The sequence below is a fragment of the Bicyclus anynana genome, chromosome 20 (assembly GCF_947172395.1).
Source record: "Bicyclus anynana chromosome 20, ilBicAnyn1.1, whole genome shotgun sequence".
NCBI classification, from domain to species: domain Eukaryota; kingdom Metazoa; phylum Arthropoda; class Insecta; order Lepidoptera; family Nymphalidae; genus Bicyclus; species Bicyclus anynana.
Window position 1 is genome coordinate 1,495,517 of NC_069102.1, and position 17,162 is coordinate 1,512,678.

At 36.8% G+C, this 17,162-nt stretch overlaps 3 protein-coding genes across 4 annotated transcripts; 2 read left to right on the forward strand and 1 right to left on the reverse strand.

Moving 5' to 3' along the window:
- Positions 1-7,763: 7,763 nt before the first annotated feature.
- On the forward strand, positions 7,764-11,425 carry LOC112047035 (protein D2-like). The gene is made up of 4 exons (XM_052887928.1): positions 7,764-7,904; positions 8,712-8,832; positions 9,787-9,991; positions 11,281-11,425. The coding sequence occupies exons 1-4, from the start codon at positions 7,764-7,766 to the stop codon at positions 11,423-11,425; spliced, it is 612 nt and encodes a 203-aa protein (XP_052743888.1).
- A 1,366-nt stretch (positions 11,426-12,791) lies between these two features.
- On the reverse strand, positions 12,792-14,171 carry LOC112047066 (dolichyl-diphosphooligosaccharide--protein glycosyltransferase subunit 4). Of its 2 annotated transcripts, none has more exons than XM_024083978.2 (3): positions 14,014-14,171; positions 13,686-13,822; positions 12,792-12,879 (listed from the first exon to the last, which is right to left on the reverse strand). In XM_024083978.2, the coding sequence occupies exon 2, from the start codon at positions 13,793-13,795 to the stop codon at positions 13,691-13,693; it is 105 nt and encodes a 34-aa protein (XP_023939746.1). In that variant the 5' UTR covers positions 13,796-13,822; positions 14,014-14,171; the 3' UTR covers positions 12,792-12,879; positions 13,686-13,690. The 2 variants fall into 2 exon arrangements, with proteins under 2 accessions (XP_023939746.1, XP_023939747.1); XM_024083979.2 differs by having other exon boundaries at positions 13,943-14,098.
- Positions 14,172-14,449: 278 nt separating this feature from the next.
- On the forward strand, positions 14,450-17,024 carry LOC112047067 (uncharacterized). The gene is made up of 2 exons (XM_024083983.2): positions 14,450-14,816; positions 15,357-17,024. The coding sequence occupies exons 1-2, from the start codon at positions 14,682-14,684 to the stop codon at positions 16,815-16,817; spliced, it is 1,596 nt and encodes a 531-aa protein (XP_023939751.1). The 5' UTR covers positions 14,450-14,681; the 3' UTR covers positions 16,818-17,024.
- Positions 17,025-17,162: the final 138 nt, after the last annotated feature.

The following is a 17,162-nucleotide window of genomic DNA, read 5'->3' on the forward strand; positions in this document are numbered from 1 at the left end:
CTTCCGTGTATGGAGCTTTTTTGAGAGATCCGTGACTGAGTGTAGAGTCATTCTCGCAGATATCCTGTTACTTCTAGAAAAATGCTCCACTATACATAGCATAGCATACTCTTAATTTATATTAGTGGATAATGGTAGGGTACGGTAGGGTAGGGGTAATTGAAAGTTTACATCGAGTTTCACGCGGACGAAGTCGCGAGCGTCTGCTAGTACATTATATTATTGAGATCAGATGCAATCAAATAAAACATATAAACCATGTTTTTTCAAATTATATTACGTGATTTTCCGAATTTTTAAAAGATAGACAACTCTTTTTATAAGACAACATTATAATAATTGCTATGATTGCTATAGCAAGGTCATTCAACCACGACGCTAAATTATGTGCACGATTAATCACTAATTATATTATTATCTATTGATCATGATCATTTTAGTAAGACCAATAAAATTATTTTCAAACACTGATAAAATTCAAGCTAAAATAAAATACACAAAAATCTACCAATATATTATTAGTATTAGTAATTTAATACTAAACAAGTCAACTACATGTCTTTGAATACCCGGACTTTTTACAATAGTATTCGTCATGTATCGCTGGCACTCTAGCTCTGAAGAAGTTGCCAGCGACTGGCTCACCCAGCCCGAACCGTCTGGCAAAAGCGACCACGTCGTACCTGTACCGCAGGACACCCAACCTGAAAAATATATATCACCATCATCCTCAATATCAGTCGATAGGGCTATAGGGCATGTTTAACAGCCTAAAGGGCCTGGCATCCCTCCTTATATAAGAGGATTTATGAAACTTGGACTCTGATTCAATGGCAATCCGAGCCAGGGTGCGGTGTGTGTACGATATCCCGAACTATACTAACCGCAACCGTTTCAATGCCTCCAGGTCCAGCGTTCTGGTCTGTTCGTAGCACAGTAAGATGTAGCGATGGCAACCCGAGCCAGGGTGTGGTGTGTGTACGAACTATACTAACCGCAATTGATTCAATACCTCTACGTCCAGCGTTCTGGTGTGTTCGTAGCACAGTATGATGTAGCGATGGCAACCCGATCCAGGGTGCGGTGTGTGTACGATATCCGGAACTATACTAACCGCAACCGTTTCAATGCCTCCAGGTTCAGTGTTCTTGTCTGTTCGTAGCACAGTAAGATGTAGCGATGGCAACCCGAGCCAGGGTGTGGTGTGTGTACGAACTATACTAACCGCAATTGATTCAATACCTCTACGTCCAGCGTTCTGGTGTGTTCGTAGCACAGTATGATGTGGCGATGGCAACCCGATCCAGGGTGCGGTGTGTGTACGATATCCGGAACTATACTAACCGCAACCGTTTCAATGCCTCCAGGTCCAGCGTTCTGGTCTGTTCGTAGCACAGTATGATGTAGCGATGGTAGCCTGAGCCAGGGTGCGGTGTGGGTGCGATATAGTCCGCTATGGTGACACCGTCCTGGAAGCCCGTGGACTTCACGGGCACGTTTACACGCAGCCAGAGCAGATAGTGTCGTAGGAGCGGCGCGTGCGCTGACGGTAGATCAGGATCTAGAATGAACGAAAGGTTGAATGAATGAATGAATGATAAATTCCCTCAAAATATAGGTTTAATGTTAGGTACAATTAAAATTCAACCCTATTTCACACCATACGCGTAGACCTAATATGCGTCAACAAAAAAGATAGAGATATATTTTCTATACCGCTGCTATTGGGCAATAGTTCTGACGGCCTCCGTGGCGCAGTGGTATGCGCGGTGGATTTACAAAACGGAGGTCCTGGGTTCGATCCCCGGCTGGGCAGATTGAGATTTTCTTAATTTGTCCAGGTCTGGCTGGTGGGAGGCTTCGGCCGTGGCTAGTTACCACCCTACCGATAAAGACGTACCGCCAAGCGATTTAGCGTTCCGGTACGATGCCGTGTAGAAACCGAAAGGGGTGTGGATTTTCATCCTCCTCCTAACAAGTCAGCCCGCTTCCATCTTAGATTGCATCATCACTTACTATCAGGTGAGATTGTAGTCAAGGGCTAACTTGTAAAGAATAATAAAATAAAAAAAATAGTGTGTTTATCTCTACGAGATATTTGGTTCGGGTCTACTAGTGTATGTGCAATACATTAAATTACAATTACCATTATATTATGTATTATATACTGTCTTGTTAGTCCAGTGGTAGCTTTGGATTATATAATTTAATGTTCCTGAATGCTGATTGGGCCAAACTGAAAATTTTCAATATTAACTAATGTGTTGAATTGCGTTGGAATGTTAGTGGTGCTTATCCTCGAGTCATCGATATAAGTCATTATTATAATTAACCCCTGATAATCAAATGAGCTACAGATAATGATGATGTCTAGAGACTTCTAAATATAATAGATTTGTCAGTTTTTGCAACATAACAATCTGTTCAATAGCATACCTATCATTATCAGAGTGTAGTTGGTGCCAGATCTCATCATATCGTATGTCAGTCGAGGCGGCATCGACACTTGTGTCGGTGAGATGACATCTCCTAAACATGCCTCAGCAGAAGGATAGCGCACCTGCAAAAAAGAAGAATAGTCTTAGGAAGGGTGTCAGGGGAGCGGCTACCCCTAGAAATTAAAAAATATATATATAAATATATATATTGCGACAAAGCAAAGCAATAAAGTCCTAAGGCCCTTCTCACTAAGGAATTTCGGACGAACTATGGGCCTCATAAGAAGGCTCAAAGTCACACAGCGGGCGATGGAACGAGCTATGTTAGGAGTATCTTTGCTTGATCGAATGAGAAATGAGAAGATCCACAGAAGAACCAAAGTCACCGATGTAGCTCAACGAGTTGCGAAGCTGAAGTGGCAATGGGCGGGGCACATAGTTCGAAGAGCCGATTGACGTTGGAGTCCCAAAGTGCTGGAATGGCGACCCCGCACTAGTAAGCGCAGTGTTGGTCGACCCCCCACCAGGTGGACTGACGACATCAAACGAGTCGCAGAGATTCGTTGGATGCAGGCGGCTCAGTATCGTGATGTTTGGAAGTCCCTAAAAAAGGCCTATGTCCTGCAGTGGACGTCCATCGGCTGATATGATGATGATCAATCAATCAATCAATCAATTTATTTATTTGCAGATACATGCATTATATATGATGATGATGACCTATAGATAAATTTTAACTGTGTTTGTGATTGCAAAATCTTTTTTTCAAGAGCTTATAATTATTTACCCGATTTTAAAACACAATCAAAACTTTTTAAAATTCTTGTCTGATCGTCAGTCTGTTTGGGTTAATCTATAGAAAGTCTGAGCCGATTTAAACTGGACTTTCACTGATAGATAAAGGAGGTTATTGAGCAACATATAGGATTTTGGCGGGCTATGCGTATGTGGAGAATAACGTAGGAGTACGCGCGTTATCAATAAAGGCGTCTGTGCATCTATGATCTATCGACATTTCTTACGACTTGATAACGCTCGTACTATAAAAAATGGTAGATCGTGGTAAAATTAGTACCTATAAAATAATGACTATGATATATATACTAACAAAAAACGTAGCTTTCTATTGGTATTTTTTTTATAATAATCGGTTCAGTAAATTCAGAGATTACCCCTTACAACCTCATAAACTTTAGGAACTTACCTCTCAATAATATTAGTACCTATCGTTATCTACCCATATTCGGCTCACTGCTGAGGTCGAGTCTCCTCTCAGAATGAGAGGGGTTAGGGCAATAGTCCACCACGCTGGCCCAAGACGGATTGGCAGACTTCACACTCTTAGAGAATTAAGAAAATAATCTAGTATGCAGGTTTCCTCACGATGTTTTCCTTCACCGTTTGAGACACGTAGCAATTAATTTATTTAAATGCACACAACTGAAAAGTTGGAGGTGCATGCCCCAGACCGGATTCGAACCCACACCCTCCGGAATCGGTGGTTGCGGTCATATCCACTGGGCTATCACGTAGCTAAATATTAGTACCTATATCTACTCGTAAATTGAGCATTTGTACTCACATTTAAATAGTTTTCAGGTATCGTAGGAATAACTTCAGGATATAAGTCAAATGATCTAAAAGCCGAAGCGATGGTTTTCGAGTCAGCACCTCCCCGTGCTGTAGACGCAAGACAAACAAGCACTATGCGAAGAAGATGTAATCTCATGGTGACTTGATATCAGTGACCCTGAGATGTATACTGGAACAGCAAGAATTGATTTAGTAATTTTTTTTATCAAATTTGTTTATTTCAAGGCTTTGCTTAGTACTTCTGAGACTTTTGACTATTAGTATAGACCACGTTCGGAAGGACTAACTAAATTGTTTGGTTCGTAGAAAATCTCAGTAGCAGAACTTTTTTACTGTTTCGGAAAACAAGTTAAGCCTTCAGTTGCTCATTAAAAAATGAGAAGCAATATTTCATAACCCATGACCAGTGACGTTGCGTGTCTTGGAGCCTGGAGGGGTCCTGTTTCAAAGTGCTCAACATTCTATGAATAAAATTAACTTTGTGAGATAAAATATAATAAAAAAAACATTTAATTCTTTAATTTTAATAGTTTTGACAATAAATGCCTGTATCAGAAACACGAAAATAATAATTTACTTTATTAGTAATACTGACTGTTTTTGGTGCATTCGTTTAAAATAAAAATGGCCAGTTTATCAAAATGTCATCCTAAGGAAAACAGACAAAGATGCAATTTTATTTTTCAGAAAGTGTGTTCAAAGTGTGTTTCCTCGCAAATGTGTTATAAAACGTCGTATGACATACGTGCGCTTTGATAATTACAGCCTCTGCTTCATTACTAAAGCTCTCGCCAAGGCTCGAGCTTGCAATATCGTCTCGGTTGTAATTTTCAACTTACTGCACTTATATCATAATGTACTATTATAAGTTACACACGTTTGGGGGCTCTGTATCCCAGGGGCTCCGTATCACTAATACAACTGATATTATGTAGCTACGCCCCTACCCATGACCTTCTGAAGGAAGGGTGCCTTCACAAACACGCATTAGGGATATCACTACATATAGACTACAAGCCCTTGAAAATAAATTACCTGTGAAATGAACCAACGTGAGTAACGTTTAGAAGGCTATTACTATATCAGAAAATAACTGAGCACTATGCCGTCACTTCTGAGCGGTACAGGTGAGTACGCGAGTGAATGGAATATTTCAGGTACAAATGATGAATTACAACTAATTACGGCTTTGTTACAGTGTTATAAATAATTTAAAATAAATGTCGAAAAACCTAGTGCCGTACTAAAGTAGTGGTACCGGGAGTTAGTGCAAATTTTTAATTCATTGACAGTTGCAGACGCAATATAGTATAAAACAAAGGCACTCCCTCTGTACCTATGTATGCTTAAATCTTTAAAACTACGCTACGGTTTTTTTTAATAGATAGAGTGATTGAAGAGGAAGGTTTATATGTATAATAACATCCATAGTTCCCGCTGGATTTGTGAAAAGCTGAAATCCACGCGGACGAATTCGCGGGCGTCCGCTAGCAGAATATAATTCAAAGATGCTCACCGCTGTGAATATCGTGAAGAAATGCGAGTACGTACTGTAATTAATTTACGTATATTTTTATAGTGCTCTCGACAATTATTATTAATAATTATTTTCGTTATGTAGAGCAATGATAAATACATTAAAGTCGATATATTTAATGTATGTCATGGGTACCCCATGTATTAGGTATACATGTACACTGCAATTACTACAGTAAAATTCTTATTTCACTTGTGTACCTATTATTTATTTGGTATAACACGAATAATTATGCCCGTATTCCTCAGTCACGTAACTTTGTGGCAACCCATCGAAAAACGTGGTTAAAATATCAAACTTTAATCTTTAGCGAAGGCTTTAGAACGATTGGAGACATCATAGAAAATTAAAAAAAAAAACGGTTATAAAATATTTATTATTAATTTTATTAATATTACCTATCAGAAACCCGCGTGATGTAATAAACTGATATGCCTACACTACAGCCTTTCTTGAGTACTGTTTACCAACAAATAAATTAAAAATTAAGGCAGAAAACGCATGTCAATTCATAACTTATTTATTTTAACTTATGTATTGTTAGTTTATAAAATGTTATATAAAATATATTAAACATATCTAATTGTTCTAAGCTTATTAATAAAATTTATTTTCATTAATTTAAGAACAAGTTAATTATAATTATTATTAGGTGTGAAATGACTAGTGATTTAAACCCTCATTTTTAATTTGTTTGTTGGTAAACAGTTCACATCAAGAACGGCTGTAATGTAGTTGGCTTGATCGAGTAGTGTAACATAGCGGAATCGCACCTTAGTACAAGGATTTACTGAGGTGCGATTCCGCTATTTTGCACTCGTCGATGATATTTTCGCCTATAACACGTCTTATTCAAATTTTAACTCTAAGTTTATGGGATGCCACTAACAACGTAGCTGCCATGGAAACGAACGATGTCCGGCGCTGTAACTTTAAGTTTACAGAATGCAGGTTTAACTTACGACATTATCCATTTGTAGTTATTTTTGGAGCAACCAGGAACCAACTCAAATACGCGAAACTGCCATCCAAATCTGTCCAGCCGTTTACCTAGTCAGTATACAAACATGCAGAAGAATTATATTTATATTAAAGAATTTGTAAGTAATTTTAACTAAGATAAAATAATGAAGATAAGTAATAATTGCCCGAATTAACTTGACATATTTACCATTAATAAGTGTCAATTGCTAAATATAAAACCGATACAAGTTCTTAATTAAGAATAATAGTCAAATGAACGTTCATTTGTATAAGATCTACGTCTGGGCTTCTACGTTTCAAAATTATTGAATAGTAAGTAATTGAAAAGTTTTGGTAAGGAAATACCTTAATAATTAATTTATTTGCTATACATGGGTAATAACAGGTATATTCTAGACAATTCATAATGAATGGTACAAACATGTATTGCCACAAATAAGGCGTGCAAATATTTTTAAAATCAATGAAACAATTAATCATTATTTAATTTAATGGTTAATCATTAATACGTATAAATAAAATTGAAGAGTAATTTAAAATATCGTCATATGAGTTGGTATCTATGTTTGTACACGTTACTAAAACCATAAAATACATAGAACAACAATAAATTGGTCCGTGCCCACCCTACAATGGACCTGTGCCTGTGACCTAGGATTCTGGGCTGCAGATATGAAATTCTATTATGATACTAACTAGAAGACGCCCGCGACTTCGTCCGCGTGGAATCATGGATTTTTCCGTAGTAAAAAGTAGCCTATGTGATAATCCAGGCAATAATATATCTAAATACCAAATTTCAGCTAATTCGGTTCATTAATCGAGGCGTGAAAGAGTAACAAATATTCATATCATCAAAATCATCAGTTTTCGCAAATCTCAGAAACCATGGATTTTTCGGCACAGAAAGTAGCCAGAGTAAAAAGCATTTCCATTCCAAATTGCAGCCAAATCGCTTCAGCAGTAGCGGCGTTAAAGAGTAGGTAATAATCATCCAAACAAACATACATCCATACAAACTTTCGCGTTTATAATATGACAATACAATATACAATGACAAACTGTGCTAATCTCTTCTAGGTGCTTCGAATTATACCGTATTCCTTTCATGATCTACAAAGTTTTGCTCTCTATACTATTTAAATTGAAGTGTGCCTTAAAGGTACCTTCCTAATGGGTGTTTTATGTCGCCAGATTCATTAATATTGAGAATGTATTTTCTGCGATACACAATACTCCTGCTGGCAGCGCATTGGTCGACGTCCACGAAGTATAGCGATATCGAGGAGGCGTTCACCAGCTTCCTCATCACACCGTTTGTGATACCAGAAGTACCACCTCGACTACTTTCTGTAAGTTAATAACATTTCTCTAATGCCTTTTTGAACGGCCCATTACCAGTGGCGGATTTACCAATAGGCTAAATAGGCTGCAGGGCATGATAGTGCTTAGGGTGGCAGATTTCAGAGGGCGGCTTTTGGCCTAAATTGTTTTTGTTACAGAAATAAAGAAACTGCTCATGAAAACTTCAATGAAAATTTCAATATTTTAGTCCTACTGTACGTACTTACTAAAAATATTGAAAGTCGCAATGTTACCGACATATAAAATGTAATAAAAATGTTTGCGAATTGTATCGAATTTCGGCGGACAATAGGGGCGGCAAAAATGTAATAACCTCTCTCTCTCTATAGTCGTTCCTTCATTACTGAAGATCGTGGTCCTGGTAAAATCCCAGCCTCCTGCGGGTCCACGCCTTCCATTGGCTTCTGTTGGTGGCCTTCAGGCGGCATATTTGTAAATCGTATAATAATACGGCCCCCCTTCTAGTAGGTGTGGGGGTATCGAGCAAATACCTTCATGCACCTCCAATGCTAGTTGGCGAGCTTAGGATGTCAATGCTTATACCAATAAGGCCGACATAGCTAAGTCGGTGACTTTGACTTCTGCGGATCTCCTCATCCTCATTTCATTTCATCATTAATCACGCAGATACACTCCGATCCGAGCATTATACGTCCTATCGCTAACTGAGTGACTCTGAGCCTTCTTATAAGGATGAGGATTATCTTGGTTAGCAACCAAGATTGTTAATAATAATCATCGGCTAATAATGACGATGAAAATTTAACAAATTTCAGCGTTTGGTTCATTTTCAGGCAAGATTTTACGCGAATAAAATACATTTGGGCAACAAAATACCCGCGTACGGGACGGTAAACCCACCGGTTGTGTACTACGAAGCGAAGCCCGAAGTCTTGCACACTATCGTCATTCTTGGTGAGTTTGATTTGTTTTGAATTCTTTAACATATTTATCGTAGGTCATCATTATCAACAAATATACCTATTCAAATACCTACTAGCAGACGCCCGCGACATCGTCCACGTGGATTTCAGTTTTTCACAAATCCCGCTGGAACTGTCGCGGATTTTTGAGAACTTTTAAAGGGAGACCATTCTGTCATACATGACGTTTGCAAACTTTAACCGCTTATGCAGCGCACGCAGCGTAAGCTCTATAATAGGAATAAAATCCCCCGATATTGAAACATTCTTGATGCTCCGCTTCTTAGCGTGTTATTATAGCCTTCCTCGATAAATGGGCTATCTATCACTGACGGAATGAAATCGGACAGTAGTTTCTGAGATAAGTGCGTTCAAGCAAACAAACAAACTCTTCAGCTTTATAATATAATGGTATCTACTGTTACACATGCTCTAAAATAGCATGCTAAAAAGTATAGTAAAGTGCAATTAAATATGCTCCATACGAGCATGCTTATTATCAGTTTACATTTGCTAGCAATAAGCATGCTATTTTTAAATATGCTCCTGAATAAGCATGCTCCAATTACACATGCTAATTTGTATCTATCGCTCTCTGCCTATAGTATCGTGTTAGACAGGGAGAGATGAAGGTGAAGAAAATACAGAATAGCAATACTGAACGACTGGCATACTCAATAAGCAAACCTGATCAGACGCGTAAAAAGCACGCCCCCTTCCACCCGCGCAGCAAGTTAAGCATGCTCATAAATCGCACCACTGTTGATTCTTGAACAAGTTTGAAATACGCATGCTCATTATTAGCAATGTTGCGATACACATGCTAATAAGTAGCAACTGCTCAATAGTGGCATACTTTTGTGCTTGAAAGGAGCATGTGTAACAGTAGCTTTAGTATACCTAGATTACGCCAGAAATGTGTTATCTACTTTTTTAATTCCCTTAGACGCTGATCCACCAAGCGCCATAGCACCCGTGGACACGCAGATGATCCACGCCTTACTGATCAACGTCCCCGGCAACAAGCTCGCTCAGAGCAATTACGCCACGGCTTACTACCCCACCGTGCCGCCAGTCGGCTCCGGGTACCACCGCATCGTCCTACTCGTCTACCAGCAACCGTGCTGGATCAATATGGACAGTGTACAGAAGTAAGATGTTTTATACAATGGGTCCACCCTACTGACCCATCATACTATGCAAGGCATTGGTCAACCGCTATTTATGAAATCAGAATCTCATCTTGAACAATGCCAATCAATCTTGGAGCATCGCTGAAAAATTGCCTGTCTGTTTGTGTTCTACAGGATTTATTTCGGAGAATGCGCTCGAAACTTTTTGATCTAGTTCCCTCTTCACCTTTTTAGCATAGAACTGCCAGGCATCGCAGAAGTCTGCAACCATACATTGTTGATGTCTCCTGTACGCGTACGAAGCGTTTCGGTTCTTCGTACCTGATCCGCGCTGCGAGGTTATGGAATCCCCTTCCACCTTCCATTTTCCCTACAACATGGGTATATTCAAGTCAAGAGTAATAGGCATCTTCTAGACAAGCGCGTTCCACAATAGGCTGCAAGCGCTCGCCTATACAATGTAAAAAAAAAATCTCAAACAAGCAGACGCCTGCGATTCTATTTTAGCAAATATATTTTTCACAAACTTGTGGTTGTCTGTACCTCTGTGCCCCCATGGCAGGCTAAAATCGACTTGTTTTCACAAACAGATCGAAATTTAATTAAAATTACCTCATTATAATAGTTACTAGCGGACCCAGTCAAGCTTCGCTTTGACTCATTCCCTACCCCTATCCTACTACCACCCTACACCTACCCTGCCCCTACCCTGCCCCTACTCTACCCCTACTCTACCCCTACCTTACCCCTGCCCTACCCCTACTCCTACCCAATCCCTACCCTACCTTTACCATACCACTACCCTACCCCTACACTAACGTCAATCAATTGTTTTGCCTTCCCGGAACTTTTCCCCTAACACTTAAACTTTATAGTATGGTTTTAAAGTTCAAATTGCCTTTTAAGTATTATTACGAATCGTATGTATGGGAGTATAGAAAAATATGTTAGGGTGGACAACTCTTATCACTTTGGCATTTGAAAAATAGACAATATACTCTCAGACGTACTATAATATACATAAAATATAATATGCATAAAAATAAGAATCGGTGAAGCCGTTTCGGAGGAGTATGGAAACGAACATAGTGACATGAGATTTTTATTTTCTTATTAGATACATAGCGGACACCTATGAATTCATCCTCCCTTAGTGTAACCTGCTTACTGTAACAAAATCCGTTCTTAGCGAATAACTAACACTATAAGCTACCTCCCGTCAAGTCAATCGGTTTTTGATATTTCCCGTGAGTGAAAATCTAAAATTTTCGAATTGGAATCTTATTATTCCTTATCCGTGATTGCAGGCTAAATGGAAACTACGACAACTTCTCGATCACAAGATTCGCAGCGGAGCACGGTCTCGGCTCGCCCATTGCCGGCAACTTCTATCTGACGCAACTGAACATTTGCGACAATCACGACGAATCTATGGGCCAATGCTCACTCTGAAACTACGCATACTTTTTTCATTTCATTAAAATATGTTGTTAAAAATAGCTTTCCAAATATTTTTTTTTATGTTAACTTCATTTTTGAAAAAAAAAGCAGCCGTTTTAGCTCATTCTGAAACTAGGCATACTTTTTTATATTTCATTATAGTAAGTATGTTGTTAAAAATGATTTATTTCGTTTTTATTGTTTTACCTTATTTTTTTGCAAAAAAAAAGGAGCCGTGATAGCCCAGTGGATATGACATTTGCCGCCGATGCCGGTGGGTGTGGGTTCGAATCCGGTCCAGGGCATGCACCTCCAACTTTAAATTTGTGTGCATTGTAAGAAATTAAATTTCACGTGTCTCAAACAGTGAAGAAAAACGTCGTGAAGAAACCGGCATACCAGAGAATTTTCTTAGTTCGCTGCGTGTGTGAAGTCTGCCAATCCGCATTGGGCCCTATTGGCCTAACCCCTTTCATTCTGAGGGGAGACTCGAGCTCAGCAGTGAGCGAATATGGGTTGATAACGACGACTAAAGTATTTTTCAGCTAGCATGGGTACGGTGACAGTTGCCTTATGACGTTCATAATACGTACTATCATTGTGAATCGCGGCAAATTTTCAACGTACCTACCCATAATAACTGAAAAACACTATTGCAGACGCAACGCAACGCGGTTACACAACTTTCAGGTTTTGTAACTCGAAAAAATCCAAAAATGTTTTTAGGAATTCTATATTTATTTAATTACTTAAATGAAAAAAAATAATAAAAGCTGCATCTCCTTTTTTATTTCTTCTTAGAAGTAATATTTATAACCACCGACTTGCATTAAGTGCTCTTAGGGCCGCCATTTTGTGAGCAGTATAAAAGTTGAAAGTTCAGAAAGTTGTCTAGATCACAGCTCTAATTTCCCGCGGGGCAGCTCATCCACTGCTGCTGTTCAGGGACACTGGCCATAAACAATAGAGGTAAGTATGACCACAGAGTAATACTTCCATGGTATTTTTCTGAGTCTCAAGAAGATTATTGAGCAAAACTTTTTCATTTTATGTGTGGATGAAAAATTATAAAATACCTCTAAAAAAAATTGTTTGAGACTTGAAATGTTGATTGAAACAATAGAATAAGTTAACACTTTGTTTTGAACACTGTCAGCCATGATGGTCTATATTTTAAATTGTTCATGATGTCACGTTTACACTAAATCTTAGTCAAAGGGAGTGTTTGACAAAATTATTAGGTAGTTAATTATTAGTGTGCCGTTTATTCCTTACCATAATGAACAATTTAAGACCATTTAACAAAAGCGTCAACTGGTCTATTGTTACTTAAAGTGTAAAGGTTATCCTAAATATGGACATTAAGAAAACTACAAAATAGCTGTATCTTATTTTATTTAACATCTTATTTTTATATAGGTATGTTTTGTGGTAATCCAAAATAACAGGTTCTTCTTAGATTGTACCTGTAACAAAAATGTAATCTATTTCAATAAAACTATATCACTGAATGTGATGTTAAGCTCAAATCTCAAGAGTCATCTAGAAAATTCGACTGTTTTTATTTTTTTATTGAGGATTAAAAGTACCCAAGCAATTGATTTTTTTATTTTTATTCTTTATAACTTATAAGTTAGCCCTTGACTACAAAATCTCACCTGATGGTAAGTGATGAAAGTGCTTTTAAACTAAACCTACTTGAAATAAATAAAATAATTTTGAATGATGTATTAAGAAGGAAGAGCGGCTAGGGTGGTAACTAGCCTTGGCCGAAGCTTCCAGTCAGAGAAATAGGAAAACCTCAATCAGCCCAGCAGTGATTGAAACCATGGACCTCCATCTTGTAATTCTGCACATATGCCTGAACTACAGAGGCCGTCAAAAGTCGTAATAGTAATGACAACACTTTCAAACTTGTACAAAACAAAAATCAATTCCTAATTCCCTTGGTCATGCACTAACTTGAAAATGACCTAACCAATTTAATTTTTTTATGTATTCTCATACCTTGTTCTTAAAGGTTTATTAAGATTATTTTGACAATATGTACAGATAGATTAGAACCGAAAGAAATAGAACCAGGATTCAAATCTCGGACCTTATGGTCCAAGACCAGAAGGGCTAACCACTAGACCAACGAGGCAGTCAAAAACTGATAGTAATTAATAAAGAAATATTAATTTATCACCCTAAGTCCGCCAACACACATTAGAACAGTGTGGTGGGTCTAAGTTCTAAACATTTTCTTCTCTAAATCTATACTTGGACTTACCATTTTTATTTTGAACTGTTTGCGCTGATATAGTGATAAAGGATCACCAGTAAGAAAATTGATACGCCTAGAATGTTCGAGAACACAGCCAGCTGGACGTCCGTAATCATTTTTTATAGTTTAATTCCTGTAACAACCTGAAATGGTTAAAACGTTAGATCCGGCAGCTACTATTTGAGCGTATTATTACCCTATGAACATGTAATTTAATGTCAAGAATGGATGAAAAATCAAACGTTTCTTTAATTCATAATCACCTATATATTTAGAGAGTACTTTCTATAGATTAATAATTAAGAAATAACAAATAACTACAAATTTCAATTACCGCAAGTAGTAAGTACACGTCACATAAACAATTAATATGACAATGACAATGACATTTACTATTGACTAGATGAATTGACATTTGACTTTTACAATGCTATTTCACTCGATAAATTTAAAATCTGAATAATTTATTAATATTATTTTTTTAGAATATGATTACTTAGATACATATACACACATAAATAAAGAAAGGCAATCTGTATAATTTTTACTTTATTTTTTAAAATAAAAATACAGGAAAGCTAGAACTCAGAGACGTAAAGCCAATTCAACAAAAAAAATATATTTTGAAAGAAGGTTGTAATCACCACAGACGACAACTAAAGCACAGTTAATAAATACTACTTAAGTTGTAATCTGTGAACTTGTAAAGGTCGTGCATATAATCTGTTATTTGTGTTTCATTTCATCCGTGTTTGAACGAGTTTGTTGTTTGTGTGTTTCTAGTCTATAGTGATCTGTGGTGTGTGACTTTTTGAATAAAAATGAAATGGTTTACGAATAAAAATTACAAACAAAAATAGTGATTAGTATTAAAACTTATCATCTATCTGTCGTACAATATATTCGGTATTAACAAATTTAATGTATCACTGTTCGTAATAATTAAATTTTAATGTTTACGTTTAGTTAACTTAGTAATTAGGTAATACTGAAAAATTTAAAATGTACTTAGCATCCGTTAGTTCAAAATTATTACTCCACGACACAAGTAGTTGGGATTTAAAATTGAGTAATGGTTGTTATGATGGTATAATAAGAGATGTTTCTTGGAGCGACGACAGTAAATACATTTTACAGGTAGACATATAAGTACATATTTTTGTAATAAATAATTATATTGCCTGGCAGAGCCTGGAGGCGTGACCCATGTCAATCAGTTAATTATTTATTAAATATTATATCAACATTCAAAGCGATTTTTGTAAGACTGTTTTGAAATTAATCAATTGTTAAAGAATATAAACCTAGAGCTATGGGAAATGCCCTATAATATTATGATATACAGGGGACTCATATTTACTATTATACTCTATGGAGTGTAATAGTAAATATGGGTCCCTAAATTGTATTTACACAATATTGAGTTGACAGAGTTCTAAAAATGTCCTATGGCCACCTAGTCCACCAACACTGCATTCTAGTGTATGGTCACCATTCCAGCACCTTGGAACCCAAACTTCAATGTCTCTTGAAACTATGTACTGCCCTATTTTATTGCCCAGGCTAAATATATAAATTTGAATATTACAAGATAATCTGTTAAATCTGCCAAACAGACAAACATTACATTGTAAATGTTAACTTGTATAAATTAATATTGTATCTTTGATTTAACAGGTAAATTCTGTAGGACTAGTTGAAATACTATGTCCAACAGATAATGATGTGAGAAGCTTACAACATATCCCAATTAAAGACACCTGGTCAGCAAGCTTCCATAGAGACGGCCACCAATATGTGGCCGTTGGTACAAAAAGTGGCAATGTAAAAATATGGGACACAAAATTTAAAACCATAACAAAAACTTTTCCCACACTGTCACACCCATCTTGTGTGAACATCCTGAGTTATAATGCAAAAAACACAAGTCTGGCGGCAACAATGACAAATGGAGAAACAGTCATTTATGGACTTGCTTCAAACATCCCAGTCCAAAAAGTCAAACTAACATGTTCAAAAAGTATATCTGGAATGAAATTTCACCATGAGTCACAATCACTACTTGGCCTGGCTACTGAGGAAGGTCACATTGTACTTCGAGACGTAAACACCAACAATGATAAAGCATTCTTTAAAAACATTCATGCATCTCCAGTCAGTGACTTTGTCTTCTCTCTCATAAACAAAGATGTAATGATGTCCAGTGGCTATGACAAGATTATACAAGTTTACGATATAAAACTACGGAATATTGTCACTACTGTGAAAACATCACATACTCTGACATCTATTGCTATGAATAAAGATAACCAAGTTGCACTTGGAAGTAAAAATGGTGACGTTCTTGTGTATGATCTTAGAGATTTGAGTGGACCTTTGAACATACTGAAAGGACATGAACAAAGTGTTTCCAAAGTAGCATTTCAGCCTACAAGAAAGAAAACTGTAGCAACTGACATAAGTCTTAAAGAAGAAGTTGATACCATTCCTCATCACAAAGTTAAAAAAACAGTTACTGGGAGATCATCAGACATATTTTTCATGAATGATACACCTCCTAGTAATCTTTTAAATATCTCTAATTCAGTTAAAGATAACAGAGCCAACCAAAGTTCATTTCTTGTTGGACTCAATAAATCTAATAATTTCGACATTGACTTGGATTTTGAGTTTGAAAGAAAAATTGATAGACCTGAACAAAGATTAGATGTAGAGAGAAACATAAGCAAGATATCTACACCAATCAACAAGAGCGAGAATTTTGTTATTCCTTCACCACTGTTCACCCAGAATAGTCCAGATAATAATATAGGTATGAATGGTAATTTATCAAGTATAAAACCATCTAATGATGTAGCCACAACAACAAATAATATTATAGACTCAAAGGTAGCAGATGAATTAAAAGAATTTATATCAGACGTTGCAGAGGATAACAAAAACTATTTCCTACATATCATGATGGCGTTGACTAAGCAGAAATTATACTTAGAAAAGCAGTTGAATGACTTGAATCAAAAAGTTCACAATCTAGAACAAAATCAAAATTCCTTGGTTGAAGGAAATAGATTGCTTACTCTTCAAGTAGAACAATTGAAATCTAAACAAAATCATGTACACAATAACAGTTATAATTAAAAAGATTAATTAATTACTTGAAAAAGTTCTATGAGCTAAAAATGTATGTAGGAATTTATTAATCAAGTCTAAGCAACCATACTGTTGAAAATTATTGTATGTAGGTAATATTTCTTTTGTATTATAATAGGTAATTAGTGCAGGTTTCTAATTTTTGTAATATCTTCATTTCAGTTTCTAATTATTAAAATGAAATGGTTAACTAAATGATTTTATTCTTTATTATCTCCCTCTATGTGCTAGCCACCCACCATCCGATGACCCACGTGCCTATAGCGCTAACAACTTGACATTCGATAAAACTGATCATGTGTTAGTCGCGATATCATAGGCGTATATAATGTA